This window comes from Phalacrocorax carbo, chromosome 28 (assembly GCF_963921805.1).
Source record: "Phalacrocorax carbo chromosome 28, bPhaCar2.1, whole genome shotgun sequence".
NCBI classification, from domain to species: Eukaryota; Metazoa; Chordata; class Aves; order Suliformes; family Phalacrocoracidae; genus Phalacrocorax; species Phalacrocorax carbo.
Genome location: NC_087540.1, coordinates 3,261,155 through 3,277,216, shown reverse-complemented (window position 1 = coordinate 3,277,216; position 16,062 = coordinate 3,261,155). Strand labels below are relative to the sequence as shown.

The 16,062-nt window shown below is 59.3% G+C and overlaps 1 protein-coding gene across 3 annotated transcripts in view; it reads right to left on the bottom strand.

Annotated features, from left to right (window-relative positions):
* Positions 1-926: 926 nt before the first annotated feature.
* The window catches only part of ZNF687 (zinc finger protein 687), a 30,449-nt gene continuing 15,313 nt past the window's right edge, over positions 927-16,062 (bottom strand). For all 3 annotated transcript variants that reach the window (XM_064475188.1, XM_064475190.1, XM_064475189.1), the window contains 8 exons: positions 9,571-11,837; positions 7,331-7,509; positions 6,601-6,777; positions 5,900-6,062; positions 5,320-5,616; positions 4,815-4,927; positions 4,327-4,468; positions 927-3,766 (listed from right to left, as the gene is read on the bottom strand). In XM_064475188.1, coding sequence (XP_064331258.1) covers positions 3,293-3,766; positions 4,327-4,468; positions 4,815-4,927; positions 5,320-5,616; positions 5,900-6,062; positions 6,601-6,777; positions 7,331-7,509; positions 9,571-11,817 — 3,792 coding nt within the window. In that variant the 5' untranslated portion in view covers positions 11,818-11,837 and the 3' untranslated portion in view covers positions 927-3,292. The remainder of the gene's footprint in view (positions 3,767-4,326; positions 4,469-4,814; positions 4,928-5,319; positions 5,617-5,899; positions 6,063-6,600; positions 6,778-7,330; positions 7,510-9,570; positions 11,838-16,062) is intronic.

Genomic DNA, 16,062 nt, shown 5'->3' with positions numbered 1-16,062 from the left:
TTTTTTCTTTTTCCTTTTTTTTTTTTTTTTTAATTTTGTTTTTTTTTTGTGTGTGGTTTTTTTTTTTTTTTTGACTCTGTTCCAGCAGTTTGGGACTGTGAAGGCCCCCCACGCCCCCACCCCCCACCCCCCATTTGCAATAATTCCTGCCTGCTTCTCCTTGCCCTGGCGGGGCAGGGGCTGGGCTGGCGGGGGCAGGTCCCCCCTCCCGTGGAGCCCCCGCAGTGGGGTTGGGCAGGGAGCGGAGGGTGGGAAGGAGCAGGGTGCCGTCCCGGGGTGCCCCCAGCCCCCCCGGCCCCTCCCGGGGCGCAGCGCCAGCGCCGCCAGCCCAGGCGGGAGAACTGGCAGCCCCAAAGGTTTAACCCACCAGGCACCTGCGCCCCCCTCTTTGCTTTAATAGCAGCGACACCCCAGTGTCTCACCCCCCGCCCCCCCGCAGCGTTGACCCCTCCGTGGTCCCTCCGGGGCCCCCCCCGCCCAGCGCGCCGGCCTGTGACCCCTGGATGTTCTCCGTCTCTTTGTTTAGCACTAATTATTTGTCATGTTGATTATTTAGCATTAAAGAACAAAAATTCTATTTTAAAATGCTGGCTGCCAGTGGCCAGAAGCCTCCGGGGGGGGGGTGGGAAATCAGGGAGTGAGTGCGGGGTGGGGTCCCCCATGCCAAGGGCACCCTAAAACTGTGGTCACAGGCAATCACAGACCTTTTTTTTGGGGTCCCCCCCTCCAGCTTTGCAGCGGGGAGGGCTCAGAGCAGCCCTAAGGCCTCTCTGGGGAAGCCGGGGCGGGGCGGGGGGATCAGCCCCTTCCACCCCCATTTTGGGGCAGGACCAACACGGTGGCGCTGGGCCGGGGGGGACACAGGACCGCCCCCCCCCCCCCGGGGCACATGCGGGCCAGGTAAGCAAGACAGGGCACAGCAGGGGTTAAACCACTAAAAGTTTAATTGCATTATTACTACAAGAATAAAGGATACCTGAGAGCCTCTTGCAGTGCCCGTAGTTTTAATGTAGCATCATCCCAACCCCTAAACCCGCGTGTGGAGACGCCCCCGCCCGCTTCAACAGGTCGCTCTAAAGGCACTGAAGTGCTTGAAAACCAAGATTACAAAGCGATTTGTTTTTGTTTCCTTCCTCTAAAACTCGTAGAAACTTTAGGTTCTTCTCTATTTATTAAACATCATTTACACGTTCACAGCCCCACGCGACACAGCGGAGGGGGGTCGGGGAGGCGAAGGGGGGGGCCGGGCCCAGGGGTGGGGGGAAACTGCTGGTTGCTTCTATTTTTTTTCTCCTTTTATTTCAAAAGCCCCCCCCGCCTCCGTGGGTGCCGGCCAGCTGAATCCACCTGCAGCGAGGGGGCAGGTTAGCCCCTTGCCCTTAAAAAAAAAAAGGAGAAAAAAAAAAAAGGAGGGGGGGAGGGGGAAACAAAAAGGACCCAAACCCCAACCCCGGCACACCAGCCTTCCCCACCCCAGAAAATAAGAAAAATAAAAAACAAACACAAACCAAAACCAAAACAAAACCCAAAATCACAACAGCAGGTTGGTGGTTTTTTGTTTTTTTTTTCTTTTTTGTCACTTTTAGTGTATGATACAACTTTACACAGCGTGTTAGAGGTTATTCACAAGGAAATAAGGAGCCCAACGTTAAGTTACTGAAATAATTACTCACACGAACACCCTACCCCAAGCACAGGCGCTAAACGAAGAGAACAAGTAGAAAGTTTCTTTTCCGGCCCCGAAGGTAACGGGGGGGACGCGGTGACGGCCCCGCGCGGGCGAGACCCCGCTGGGCCGGGGCCGAGCGCTCGCACACGCGTGTGCGCCGGGACGCGGCTCCCAGCGGCCGAGGGGGAGCTCGGTCCAGCCCCGTGGTCCGGAGCCGCGCTGCGCCCGCCAAGGGACGGCCGAGGAAGAGCGGCCGGTAAAGCCGAGCCCAGCGGTAGGCTGGGCGGTAGCAGAGCCCTCGGCCCCCCAGGCTGGGTGGGAAGGGTGGGGGGCGGCAGTGGGTGACACCGGCGCCCCTGGGAAAAGCCCCCCCCCGCTCCCCCGAGACTCACCGTCGGCGTTTCAGTCCGTAACGGGATGCGGCGGCGGCGGCTTTCCCTCCTCGGGGCCCCTTCAGCCGGAGAGCGGCTGGCGCGGATCCCGGTCGGGGCGCGGGAAGGTCCCCCCCGGCTGCAGCGCCGGCAAACGCTCGGTGCAGCTTCGTGGTGCCGCAGCCACGGGCCTCGTGCTGATGTTGCCCCGAGGCCTCGTTCTGGCTTCTGTTTTTTCTGCTGCTGAACGAAAAATCTCGTCCTCCTCCGTTGGCCGAGGCTGCCAGCCGCGCCCCGAGCGCGGCCCTCCGGGGGCGCGAAGCGACCGGCCTCCGGAGCCCGGCGCCGCCCCGCGTCGGTGCAAGCGATGGCGAAGAGGGACCCCGCGCATCGGGCAGGCGAGCGGAGCCAAGGAGTGCCTGGGGCGTCTCTCTGCGACGATGGAGACCAGCCACGAGTCTGGAAGCGGCTTCTCCCCACGGCTCCCGGCAGAATACAAAATAAGCAACATTCAAAAGGGAAATTAAAAAAAAAAAAAAAAACAAAAACTAACAAAAACCAAGGTGGATTTTTGCTGTGACATTATTGTCAGCACAGACGGCTCTGTCCTGCAGTGGAGAAGTCGCCCCTGGTCCCCAGGTCGTGCCCAGCTCCGGCGCTCCCGCTGCCGCAGCCGCGCTTCCCTTCCAGCACGGCACGTCCCGGAGAGAGCAGCCGGGAGGGGACCCGCCGTGTAAAAGAGCCCGTGACTCAGGATTGCCAACACTGGCCCCAGGGTGGGAGGTGTCCTTCTCCCGGCCTCATCCTCGTCCCCATGGGAGGAAGGCCCCCGTCCCTCCCCGCAGACACGAGCGGCTGTGGGGCGGGTCGCGTCCCCGCGTCAGGACAGAGCGGCGAACAGTGAACAAACCGTTTGGTCTCTCCGAGAGCAGGGCGGCAAGGCTGGACGCTGCCCCTGGGCTCCTGTACAATAAGGCAGCCGAAATCCTGCCTTCCCCCGGCTCTGGCCCACCGAGCAGGGTGGGCTGAGCCCTCCGGGCCAGGGCGGGACGCCGCCCGAGCCCACTCAGCGAGCCGGGCCGGATCGTGCAAGCCGGGCTCTCTTCACGGCTCCTTTATCCGAGCCCATGTCGAAACGCCGCCCGGGAGGGAGGGAGGGAGGGAGGGGGAGCCCAGGTGGGCACCAACAACCTCCGTCGCAAAGAGCTCTGTGCTGATTATATACATGTCTCGTTCCCCTGCTGCCGGGGCCCTAGTTTTCAGGGCTGGCGTTCTGCCTGGCACGGATGAAGGCCATGCCGTGGGTGCGGAAGTGCGTCTTGAGGTTGAGCTGACTGTCGAAGCACCGGCCGCACACCTTGCAGGAGAGCTTGCCGTCGGCCACGTGCTGGGCGCCTCCTTCCAGGGGACTCCGGGGCCCCGGCTCCTCCATCTCACCCGCTCCCTTCTTCTTCTTGTGGGTGATGAAGCGGTGGCGGTTGAGGGAGACCTGGGAGGTGAAGCAGAGCCCGCACTCCCGGCACTGGTGGGAGCTCTCGTCAGTCCGGTGCTGGGGGATGTGTTCCTGGAAGTCGGCCGAGCTGCTGGCGAGGTAACCGCACTTTCGGCACCGGAAGGGGGCCTTGCGGTCACCCTTGGGGTTTTTGGAGGGAGGGGTGGTGCTGTCAGGCTCCTCGCTGCACGAGTCGCCCTCGTCCGAGGACAGCTTCCGCTTCCGACCGGACACCTACGGGAACAGTTCGGATAAGCTTTGATGGGTGCTGGATTTGAGCAGCTCCTGGCATCACCCAGTGTCCTCCGGGATTTCCCAACAGGCTCCCACGCGCATTTGCTCGGATAAAGGCCCAACGGTCCTTGGCCGGCCCCAAGAGCCGTGCTCCTGCCGGTAACCCCAGCCAAGGGGCTCCCGCGACAGCCTTTGACGCGCCTGCGCCCCTCGCGCCTGCGCCCCTCGCAGCCTGGGCGGCTCCCAAGCAAGCTCTAAGCAAGACGGGATGTTTTGCCTTTTCTCCCAGCACAGAGCGAGGGGCTGAGCCAGCCAAGTTCAACCCCTGCCGGCAGGGAGAGGCGGGAGCTACGCAAGCTGTGCCCGGACGGGGCCCGCACCCACCCAGCGGGGCTGGGCCTCGCAGTGGGAGGCAGCTGCCGGTCCCAGGCACCGCGGGACGTGCAGAGGCAAGAGCAAACGAGGATCAGGGCTCACAGGGATGCCTTCTACCCTGCCCAAAGCCTCCGCAAGGCCCCAGCCCTTCGCGCGCACCCTGAGAGACCTCAGAAACCTCGCACCTGCGTGGCGCCGGTCCCTATCCGGGCAATAACGACCTCCTGGCTCTTCATATGGTCGGTCACCTTGATCCCGTGTCGCACCTGGATGTGCTTCTCCAGGATGAGCCGGCTGCTGAAGGTCCGTTTGCCCTCTGTGCAGTACCTGCGGGGCCAGAGGAGGGAGGCAATGAAGTGATGCTCTGCAGCGAGGAGGCGAGCCCCAGGCCCGCTCCAGCCCTGGCTCCCCTGCAAAGCCTGGCTCTGGCGTCCTGACCCCCGACTCTAAGCACAAACATGCTCATCCACGTTCCTCTAGAGGGTATAAAACCCCAGAGTCCTCCCCGGTACCTCCTTCTGCTCCTACTCCCAAGACACTTGTTCAATCCCCATCATGCTTCAACCATCCGTAGCTTTATCCTCCCCACAACAGCTTGACCGAGGGAAACAAAAGTCACCCCTATTAAACCAGACCCCTCTTCTCAGCCCATCCCAGAAGGTGCTGTGGGTACCGGCAGGGATAGACGCGCTTGATCCCTTCGTGATTCACTCGCACGTGTCTCCGGAGGCTGGGAGCGGAGCAGAACGAACGCTCGCACAGGTGGCATGGGAACTTCTTCACCGACTGCAAGAAACAAAGAGGCAGGTGGAGCCGGGAGCCCGGAGTGAGGGGCTCCCTGCTCGAGCAGAGAAGCCAGACCCTCCAGAATGGAGAAGTGGGAACTCAGCGCGGCCCCAGATTTCCTCTCCCTGCCCATCCTACAGCTGCACGTTTGGGTAACGGGTTTCTGGTCTTTGCTGCTCACCGGAATAGGCAACGTCCTGCTCCCCACAACCTCAACCCTGACCAAGTTTGTACTGGGGGGAGAAGCAATGTCCAGACTGCGGCAGAACATGCTCCCGGCCCCGCAAGGAACCCGCCTGCCCTGCCCCGCTGCTCTGTGCCACGAACATGCCCTGCCCACATTCCCAAGGGCTCGGCAGAGCCAGAGCCGGAGCCCCCGGCTTTCTCCTCACCTTGCCGTGGTCCTTCTTCATGTGGGAGACGTATTCATCACGCTCCGGGAACCAGGAGTGGCAAACGCCGCACGTCCACCCGCTGCCCTTCGACTTGTTGGCCGTCTTGCGCTGGAAGCGGCTTCGCTTGGTCTTGCGCAGCTCGGGGGAGCTGGGGGGCTCATCCTCCTCCGTGGAGGATGACGACTCCTCCGAGATCTTGGACACAGGGGTTTCGACAGGCTCCTGCTTCGGCGTGAGCAGGACAGCCGCCTTCTTTGCCAGGTCTTCCCTGGGCTTCTGGGGCTGATGAGTGTTCTGGAAAGCAAAGATAAGGGGCTTGGCAGCTGTCTGGGACCGTGGTTTTCCCCCCAGCTCTGCAGCAGGCTGGAAGGAAAGCCCGCCCACCCCCCAGGCCCCAGACAGGCTCATCTCCTCAGGCTTTGGGCCAGGGGTGTGGGGGACAAGGGAAGCAGATCTCAGAGCCCTGCTGTGTCAGTGATGAAGTGACAGCCCTAATCCCACCGCTAGCGAAGGATAGTTCCCAAATACTAATACCAACGGGTTGCACAAAACGCGCCAAGCCCGGCCACAGCACTACCTTGAGGTGCTCCAGCATGGTGCGCTTCTGGGCGAAGAGCAGCGGGCAGTCCGGACACTTGAAGACGCTGACCCGCTGGTTGAGCAGATGCTGGTCGAAGTGGGAGGAGAGCAGGGGCTTGTGGGTGAAGACCGTGTCACACATTGCACACTTGTAGATCATTCTGTCGGAGGGAAAAACACCACTGTCGGCACAGCCCGGGTTTGGATCAGGAGAATCTTGGAAGAACCCCGTTGGAAAGCAGGTTGGGAGCAGCCCTGGGCACGGTCTGACCCGCACCGAGGGATGGGAAAGCAAAAAAGAGATGGATGCGGCTCCACATGCTGGTGCTGAGCCCTTGCCCGCATCCCACCCACCGAGGATGCTCATGCTTCTTTGAATCATAGAATCATTTAGGTTGGAAAAGACCTTTAAGACCATTGAGTCCAACCATAAATCCAACACTGCCCAGCCCACCACTAAACCATGTCCCTACATGCCACGTCTACACGTCTCAAATACCTCCAGGGATGGCGATTCAACCACTTCCCTGGGCAGCCTGCTCCAGTGCTTGACCACCCTTTCGGTGAAGAAGCTTCCTAAAACCCAATGTAATCCCCCCCCGGCACAAGTTGAGGCCGGTTCCTCTCGTCCTATCGCTTGTTAGGCGTGATCTCTTCTGGTGAGATCTGTGGGGACGTCAGCTCACCAGGAGCACTTACTTGGACTGCTGGTTGCTGAAGCCGGGGTGCTGCGTGTAGACGTGCGCGTGGGCGCTGGGCGCTGACTTGAACGCCATGGGGCAGATGGGGCACTTGTGGAACACCTCGCAGTGGGAGGTCTGGATGTGGGACTTGATGGAGTTGACCCCGCCAAAGACCACAGCGCAGCTGGGACACCTGGAGAGCGGAGGAGAGCGGGAGGCAAGGGGTTGGGGGCAAACGGTGCAGGGGAGCTCAGACTTGTGCACACCAAGTGCTAACAGCAAAGAGAAACCGCAGCACAAGGGCCCACACCTGCTCCCTGTCTGGCCATGGGACTGGGAAAAGGGCCCCCGCCCCAACAGACACCAGGATCCAAACCAGTTTTGGGCTCTGGGAGGACTCTGGTTTGGAGCAACCAGTCCTGCCCATCGCCGGTGGATCCAGGGCGCACGCAGCTCATCAGGAGCAGGGAGAGATTGCAGGGGTCTGACCCTGCCAGCCATGACTGAGGTTAAAACAGTGGCCAGGAGGAGGACAATTCCCCCGGGGTCAAAGGGATGAGCACCAGAGAAGGGGTGAGGTGAGACCTTCACCCCCAGTCCTGCAGCCAGCACCGGTGGGGAGAAGGAACACACCTTCCTGCCCCAGCTGCAAAATGGAAACCCGCTGGGGCCTTGGGACTCTCCTCTTCGGTCCTGGGCGTCCCCCCCAGGCCCCTCTGCCCCACACTCAGGCCGCGGTGCCCTACCTGTACCCGACTCTGCGGGAGAAGTGCAGGCAGGCCTCCTTCAGGTGGGTCTCAAAGTTCGCCAGGAGGAAATTCCCTCCGCACTCGGGGCAGACGTGGGGAGGCCGGTTTTTGTGCATCCGCTGATGGGCGTTAAAGCTGCAGCGATTGGACATGATCATGGGACACGTCGTACAAACCTGGGGGGAGAAGAGCATCGAGAGGTTCAGCCTGGCACACACCCACGTGTACAACAGGGCTTTTAAGCCTTCTCTGCAGGTGGATGGGCTAACAACCTGCAACACCCAAAGCAGCCCCAATCCGCACGCCGCCGGGGGAAGATAAGTGCTGGGACTCTGCAGGGTACGTTTTAGGAGATAATCTGCTTGCGCCAGCTTGCTGGGTAATTGTTGAGGGTGTTTTGCAAGCAGACAAGACGCCTTTTCCAGGCTTTTCATCGCAGATGGGTTCCAGATGCAGCGCGTGCCAAGGGTTAGCCGGGGACCAGCCGCTCGGCGAGGGAGTAGCACCGGAGGGAGCGGGGGCGTATTCAAACCAGCTGCCAAAACCGTTTCGAAACTATTTCCAACCCCACGCCAGGATACGGACGTGGGGATGTCGAGGGGAGAAGCTGACAAGGACTCAAGGAATCAGGTTGGGGCTTCCAATAGGAGCTGCCCTGAAAGATGCGATCACCAGAGCAAAGGTGGGGCGAGGAGAGAAGGAGCAGCGCCCAGCCAGGTGCCGGGCACAGTAAGCTGTCCTCGGGCTCCCCTCGCTGCCGGTACCCAGACCTGGGTCCAAAGCACTGCCAGGAGAGACCCAAGGGTGATTTTGGCAGCGGGGCAACAGGAGGGAGCGAGGGATCGGACAGGGAACAGCTGCTAAAGACAGCGTGGGAGATGGAGCAGGGACAAGGGGCACATCGGGAAGGGAGAAGGGCTGAAAGGTGGCAGGTGAGGAAGAGGATTACAGAGGCTTATGGCTTCAGCCATCCCCATCCCTCGCTGTGCTGAGGAAGCTTCTGGGTCTTTTTTTTTATTATTTTTAATTTTTAAAAAAGGCTTTTTGTAGGCAGTGCTGGCTTAGGGAGGAGTCCCCCTGCTGGGTATGGGGTCAAAGCTGCCCTGGCTAGGTGAAGGCTGTTAACAGGCCTTGCCCTGCCAGCAACTTCATGTTGAATTTCCAAGCTGAAGCACTCCCCGCAGATGGGCTCTCGGAGCCAGAAATACTGTGCTGCGGCATTCATGGGCAGCAGGTGCCTGCGGGGAGATAAGGACCATTTTCCCCAGCTCTCCCGTCCCTGATCTCCTCCTCTCTGTGCCCTCTCACTGCTCCTGCCGCAGCCCCCGTCCGTCTCTACTGCATCCCAAACCCCCCACCGACACCAAGGCTAGGAGAGGGGATGGGAGTAAGAGAAAAATGTTAAAAGCAAACTCCTCAGGACAATCCATAAAAGCACGGGAACCTCAGTGCTCCTGGTGATCCAAGGGAAAGCAGCCCTCCTCTCTCGAGGCAGGGCCGCAATATCTGCATCTGAACAGCCTCCCAGCTACAGCAGCAGCTTCAAAGTAAACAGAGTTACCAGGAAACAGCAAATTCCTCCTATGCAAAGAGAGGGCTGAATGTCTCCGGACAAAGGGAAAGGTGAAGACTGAAGATGTGCCACGGGGAGGACAGGGCTCCTCTGCGGCCCGATTTCCCTCCTTGCCTTTTAAAGGTCATCCCTCGGCAGCGTTAATCCTGTGGGTTTGCTGGATGCTGCCTGCCCTGACAAACCAGGATGTGCTGGCAGCAGCGGGCAGCGCCCAGGATCTCGAGGCTGGCCCTCGAAGAGGGGGGAGAAAAAACCCAACATAGGCACACCCTGGTTTCTCCAGACTCCATTTGTGCTTCAGGCTGGTGAAAGAGGAAGCAGCGCCCACGGCCCTAACATGGCTGTGTGGGGACAGCTGCATCCCGCAGCGGGTGCCAGCAGGCAGGGCACTGATGCTCGGGGACCCGCTCTTCCCTCCCCGCCACACCCCGGCTCCTGCACCCACGGGGCAGCTTCATCACCTGCCGACAACCAGCTTCCCCCCACCCAGGGCCTCGTGGGCATGAAGCAAAGCCCCGCTCATGCATTTTCCTTCCTGAATGAGTTTTACAGGCAGGTGCTGCCTAAATCACATTTGGAGCGCCCTCCACTTCTGTCCCACGTCCCCAGGGATGGGCTGCTGTGGCTCTAACGTCCAGCTCCCACTGCCCCCCCACCCACGTACCGTGCTGCTGGTCGTCCCCGTGGTCGCCGCCTGCTGGAAATGCGCAGCCAGCCCGGCTTTGTCTTTGCATTGCTCCTTGCACTCCAGGCACCTGAAGCAGCTGTAGTTGGTCTGCTCCGAGCTGCTGCTCAGGGGCAGGATGGGGAGGTCCTGAGCCCCGTTGGCCGTGGCCAGGGCGTCCTGAGCCACGCCAGTCACTTTGCTAGCGGGGAAGGAGGTCACCGAGACCAGGGGGGTGATATCCGGCTGTCCGATCATTTGATCCAAAGCAATCGGCCTCATGACCAAATGGGAACACTGCATCACCAGGCCTTTGTCCTTGTGCTCCCGGGCGTGCAGGAGCAAACTGCACTTGTTGAAGAAGACGAGGCGTTTGGTGCAGTGGTTGCAGGTTACCTCGATGCGCATGCTTCGCCGGTCGTAGTGGCGAGCCAAGCTCTTCTCCAGGGCGAAGGAATCCCCGCACTCCAGGCAGCGGTAACCGAAGGGAGGCAGGGCGAGGCTCGCGTCGGCCGGAGGATTCAGGTTGGGTTTGTATGTTGGCAAGAGGTTTTTACTGTTGAGGATCTTGTTAAAGGCTTCCACGAGGCTGGACTGGCTCCTGGAAATGACCGTGCCTGCGATGGTAGGGGACGGCTTCTGCGGCTGCACCATCACAACAGTGGTGCCGTTGACCTTCTGGTTGGCCGTGGTGGTGATGGTGGTGGTCTGCGTCACGGTGCTGATGTTGGTCCTGGTGTCAGCTTTGGGCAGGGTCTGCGGTACCAGATTGATGATGTTCTTGGCCATGGCTTTACCCGTCTTTGCCGGCAGCACCACGGATTTTTGCTGAGCCACGCTGGCAGCGATCAGCATGGCGCTGCTGGCATTCTGGATGGTGGAGACGGGCAGGACGGTCCCTTTGAGCTTGGTGCCGTTGCCAAGCTGAACACTGACAATTTTTGGCCCCTCGATGGTTTTCAAGGGGCTGGAGAGCTCCAGTTTCTCCTTGGACACCTCCAACGCGATCCCTTCCTCTTTCTCTGCCGATACTGAGAAGCCGGCACCATCAAGAGAGGTGTCCTGAGAGCTGTGCTCGGGCGGCCCCTTGGTGGAGCCCGGCTCTGAATCTGATGAGACCCTGGTCACTGTCCGGGTGATGCTGCCACAAGATGTTTTGATGGTTTTAATCCGCACTTTCAGGGGCCGAGAGGAATTGGAAGAAGGAGAATCATTGTTGTTGTCTTCCTCCTCCTCCTCTTCCTCAGCACTGGACATGCTCTGTGGACTTCCTATTGACTTCTCCAGAATTTCTTGCTCTTCCTTGAGGGCGATGCTGTCCAGCTGTTTCGGAGAAGTGGGGAGCCTGGGGCTTTGCACCACGGGCGAGGAAGGCTTGAAGAACGGCTCCCGGGGGCTGGCGGGCGAGCGTTTCACTTCAGGAAGGTTGCTGGTGCTGCTGTCGAGGTTTGGGTCAGAGCCGGGCCAGGACACAATGGGAGAATCATCCGTGGAGTAGCGAACAGTGACCGATTTCAGGTGATCCAAGGGACTGTCGCCCAAGGCTGCAGCCAAACCCTTGGGGCTGGCTTCGCGGCCCACCTCCTCCGAGTCAGACTCCTCTTTTTTGATGCAGGGGATGGTAGGAGGGGACCCGTTGGCACCCCCCGCCTGGCTAGTTTCAAAGGACTGTGGGAAAGGCGGGGGCAGGTTCTCCGTGCTGTCTCCCATGGGCTCTTTGCAGTCCAGCGACGAGGTGGGAGACGGGGAGAGGGAGGGCACGGCAAGGGATTTGTCTTTCGGCTTACACTCCCGAGGTCTGTCAATCAGGTTGGCAGCGTTGTCTTCGTTGGGATCGGGGCTAAAATGGGAGAAGATATCGAGGGGTTTGGGGCCTTTTTCCTTCACCCAGCACTCCCCGTTGGAGGATGCCACAGCTTCCACGGACCTGGAGGTGGGGGACCTGGGCATCTCGGTGGCCCCAAAGCCATTCTGCAGCAAGCGGGGCCCGATGACGTGCCCGTCTTTACTGCGCCCGTCCAGGGCATCGAGCTGCTCGGGGCAGACAGTGTTCTTTACGATCACGCTGACAGCGGTGATGTCCGTGTGGGGCAGGACGTGGTCAGGGGGTCCCGGCTCCCCGGGGACTTGCTTGATGTGAGCATCAGCTTCCTCATGGCCAGAATGGATGGCCTCGTTCGTGTCGATGTCAGGAATGTCGAAAGCTGCCAGAAGGTCATCGAAATCTGGAGTTTTCATGTCACCCATGATGGGGAATATGGCAGAGTCTGCAACAGAGCAAGGAGAATGAGCATTAGCACCGTGACCCAAGCATGCCAAGGAAGCCATGAAGAGACACACAGCAGAGAAACAGATGGGAGCTTGCTTCTCCTGAGCCCCACGCTAAGCACAAAATCCCTGGGCTGCCTTCCCTTTGAACCCCAGCCTCACAACCCTCCGGCAAATCCCAACGCTCCTCCGCCTTTTTTGCTTCGTTTGTTTCATATCAGTTTTTGATCCCCAGCCAGGACAGAAGAAAGTTCAGAAGGATCCCAGTGCTCTGGGGGAGACGTCCGAGACCACAGGATGCAGCCTGGCAAGGAGAGCACTGCCCCGAGGCTGGAGCAATTCCCCACGTACATACAAGCTCCGCGGCAGAGGATCGGCGGGTTGCAACGAATCACCAGGCAGGCGCGAGTCGGGACTGGAGAGCTGCAGAAAGATCAAATGCCTCGCAAGGGGAACACGCTGTCAGGGGTACCCAATATGACGCAGGAATCGTCCTTCCCCCCCCGCAGCAGCGAGGCCGTCCCAAGGCCAGCCCCACGAGGACACAGCTCACCAGGAAGGCGTCCAGAGGGTAACAAAAGACTCAGTAAGAGACCTTGAACATGTGGGCTGTGGAGCAAGGGATGAAGAAATAGGGGAGGCTGAGGGGAGACATGGCAACAGGTTTCAAATATGGCCGCAGCAGAGACAAAGGGAATAATGTTCCTCCTGTCGCTGCAGGCTGGGTAAGAAATCCCAGGATTAAGCTGCAGCCAGGGGATGTGACTTAGACAGCAGGAAAGACTCTGATTTTCAAGGATAACCAGGCAAAGGATCCCACTAGGCAGGAGAACAGGGGATGCCCCGTGTGCTGGAGAGCAGCCGGATGCGTGTCTGTCCAACGGGAGCAGATCCACTGGGAGCGGATGGGGGGTCTTGGGGACTGGGGTATGCTGCCCTCGTCTTTTCTGCTCTTAGCATGGAGGGTGGATGGTTACTTCTAACATCAATCAGCAAAAGCAAAAAAAAAACCAAGCCAAAAAGAAGAGAAACCTTTATCTCAGGGGTTGTGAGGGGTAAATACAAACACCCTGCAGCACTGCGGAGAGCCAGCCCTGGCAGTCGCCTCTTCCCCCAGCTCTCAGCTGCCGCAGATTAAGCCAAGGCTGCTGGAGCACTCGCTGCCCGCCTGCAGGAATCCGCTCCTCGGACAGCACAGCTTATGTGTCAGGGAAATGGCTGCAGCTGACAGCCCGGTCCAACCGCTGTGAGGAGACTCACAGCCTGTCTGGCTGTCCCTGCGGTGGGGTGACGGCCACCAGCAGCAGGAAGGACAGGCAGCCAGGCTGCTCCAACGGCCACGGCAAAACCCACCGGCAGCCCCACGCCGCAGCAGACTGGACAACACCATCACATATCGTGGGTAAACATCCTTTTTGCAAAAGGGAGGGATTCCGTCCCGGGGAGCTCGGTTCAGTTAGAACCCACCGACACCAATGGAGGAGGTTAGCTGGCACGGCCGGCAGACGGGGGACCGGCAGCCCCCACAACCCAGAGCTGGAAGCCCTCGGCCTTGCCACGATTTGTGCCAGAAACAAGTCACTGCTCTGAAACCTGCCAAACCACCGACAGGTGGAAAACCTGCAGCGTTTGTCTCAACGGATTAGCCAGAGCATCCTCCCGGCCGGCGGCACGTTGCAGGCACCTTCAGCTGCCACATCTTCGAGTCACAGCATCCAGCCCCTTGTCCTACCGGTTGCTGCGGAGGGGAGTGGATCAGAGTCCCCACAACCACGCTGCTGCCACGTATACAAAGATTTAATCATCTCCTCAGTCCTGGCCGCTTATTTGTGAGGAGTGGGATGGATGGATGGATGGATGGATGGATGGATGGATGGATGGATGGATGGATGGATGGATGGATTCTTGGCATCTTGCTGTTGGCCAAACAGGCAGCAGCACTAACAAAGCTGGTTTCCATCTGTTCTATCTAATCAGGGATGAAGGCAGACTAGCTCCCCCCTTGGAGGGGCAGCGGCTCTTCCCAGACACGTCCCTGTACAAGCCTCCTGCCTTGGAGACCACAGCACATTCACCCTCGCGCCTACGCGACCGGGAGCAGCCAGTTCAGCGTTTAGGCCCTTCATCTCGCCTCGATGTGACGCTCCAGCTTCCCGCTGGTCACAGAAAGGCTTTTGCTGGTGGCTGCAGCCTGGCAGCGCGCAGCGTCCCTGGGAGACGGCACCGTGTCGCAGGCCAGGAAAGCATTCCTTGCATGCTGGTGCTGCTCAGGGGAAGGGCTGCATCCTTGGAAGAGCTCCTCTGAGCCTCCTGGTGATCTCCATTTTGGAGACGCCACGGTGTATACAGAGGGCCAGCCGCACTCCCACGGGAACAGCTCCATCCAGCAGTGTCCTGCCCTTCCCAAACTGGAGGTGGATGGAGGAAATGAGCCGAGCTGGTGCCCATCACCTCCATGGCAGCATCCGGCTTCAGGGAAGCAGCAGCTCCCACCCAGCCTGCCCTTCCTTGGAGGCGACCGGCAGCGATCACAGCTGCCATCCCAAGCAAAACTACCTACTACCTTGTGCAGTTGGAAGCCTCCCAACCAGCCTTCACCCTCTCCAACATGAGTCCCTGCTGACAAAGCTGTGCAGAGGCGAAGCAGGGTTCCGAAACAGCCTTGGGACTGCTCTTACACATGGTTTGGTCATTTTTTTGTACCTGGCAAACCCCCTCATACACCCAATTCAGCTATTCTCAGGCTTAGCAGGTCTATAAAGACTCTGGTGGTTTTCCTGACAGACAGCTTAGTAAGGAGGCTTAGTCTAGCTTTATTTTTAACTCTCACCACAGGTCACCCCAAGGGGATCTCCACTGGGCGCAGCGCGGGGTCTGTGGGTCACCAAGGAACCGGCTGCTCCAGAACGACGCCGACAGTTAAAATGCAAGTGGGAGACTTTCTACTGGCATCGTTTCTGCGACGCCCGAGCAGCCCCGTCTGCCGACCCACAGGTCCCGTCGCAGCATCGCAGGGGAAGAAGTTAACAGGGCGAGTGCTCACGGGCACTGAAAACTCCACGAAAGCTGAAGGGGGAGACGGCACAGAAAAGGCAGCTCCGCCTGCAAAAGCACAAGGAATTTGACATTGGAACAAGCCACTGTGAGACAAGAAAAGGGCAGCCTCGGAGGAAGGCACCCACGCCACGGAATGGAAAACCACCAAGGCAAACAGCAGAGCCGCCTTCCAGCCAGGGACGTTCCCGCGGGAGCAGAGCAGTCACCCCTGGGGAGGCCGAGGACATGCCAGCACAGGCCTCACCAGCCAGGCGGCGGCGGGGGTTCTGTTAGCGACAGGAGGGTCGTCTTTCTGAGGTTGAAGTACACAGGAATAAGGTCTCAAAGAGAACAAGTGGGATTGTGCTTCTTTAACTCCCCATAAACGTGCGGGGGTTTTAACCAAACATCCTATTCCACTTTGGGATGAAGACAAAACACCCCTGCAATCAGGGGGGAAGAGGCTGTCGCTACCGAAGGGCTGATAATCTAGATCCTGAAGAGAAAAATTAGGCTTTGCTGCCGGTTGCCATGACTGCCTGCATGTGCCCCCCCAGACCTTGCTCTGCCCAGCAGGCCACCAGTCTGTGCTGCCAAACATCTCCTTCCAGCACTGGCTTTGGGGAAGCAGGTTAATTTATGGGAGATTTCAACAAGTTCACCCCACTTCCTAAAACCTGTTTTCACCACGTGCTCCTCCAAGCGACGCAGGGCTTCAGCCGCAACCTCAGCAGAGGGAAGCCGTCGGTAAGAGGACCAGAAGGAAAATCACCAGGCTTTAAAATACTGCGGCGGGGGGAGATACCGAACGCTACGCTCCTCTTCCAGCGCTGCCATCTGGTTCTTCAGCACAGGATCTCTGCTGAGAACAGCGTGACACAAGGACATTTGTTTTTCAAATGACTTTTCTAATCACCGTTTAGCAGGATACAAATATTTACAGTAAAGTGGAGAAAAGCAGGTTGGTACACTGAAAAAGATTCCCGGGAAGAAAAGAGGTGACACGAGGGAATCCTCCTCCCTCCAGCACGGATGGGAAGAGCGCTGGTTCCGTCCTCAAAGGGGCTTTGGGTCAGTGAGCTGAGGGGAGCCTGAAGGTTGGGGATGCTGATGGGTCCGTCTCCAGGCTCAATACTGCTTTTTCCCGTGCTGGAGGAAGGCTCACAAGCGACGTGGAGGAGCTGTGCT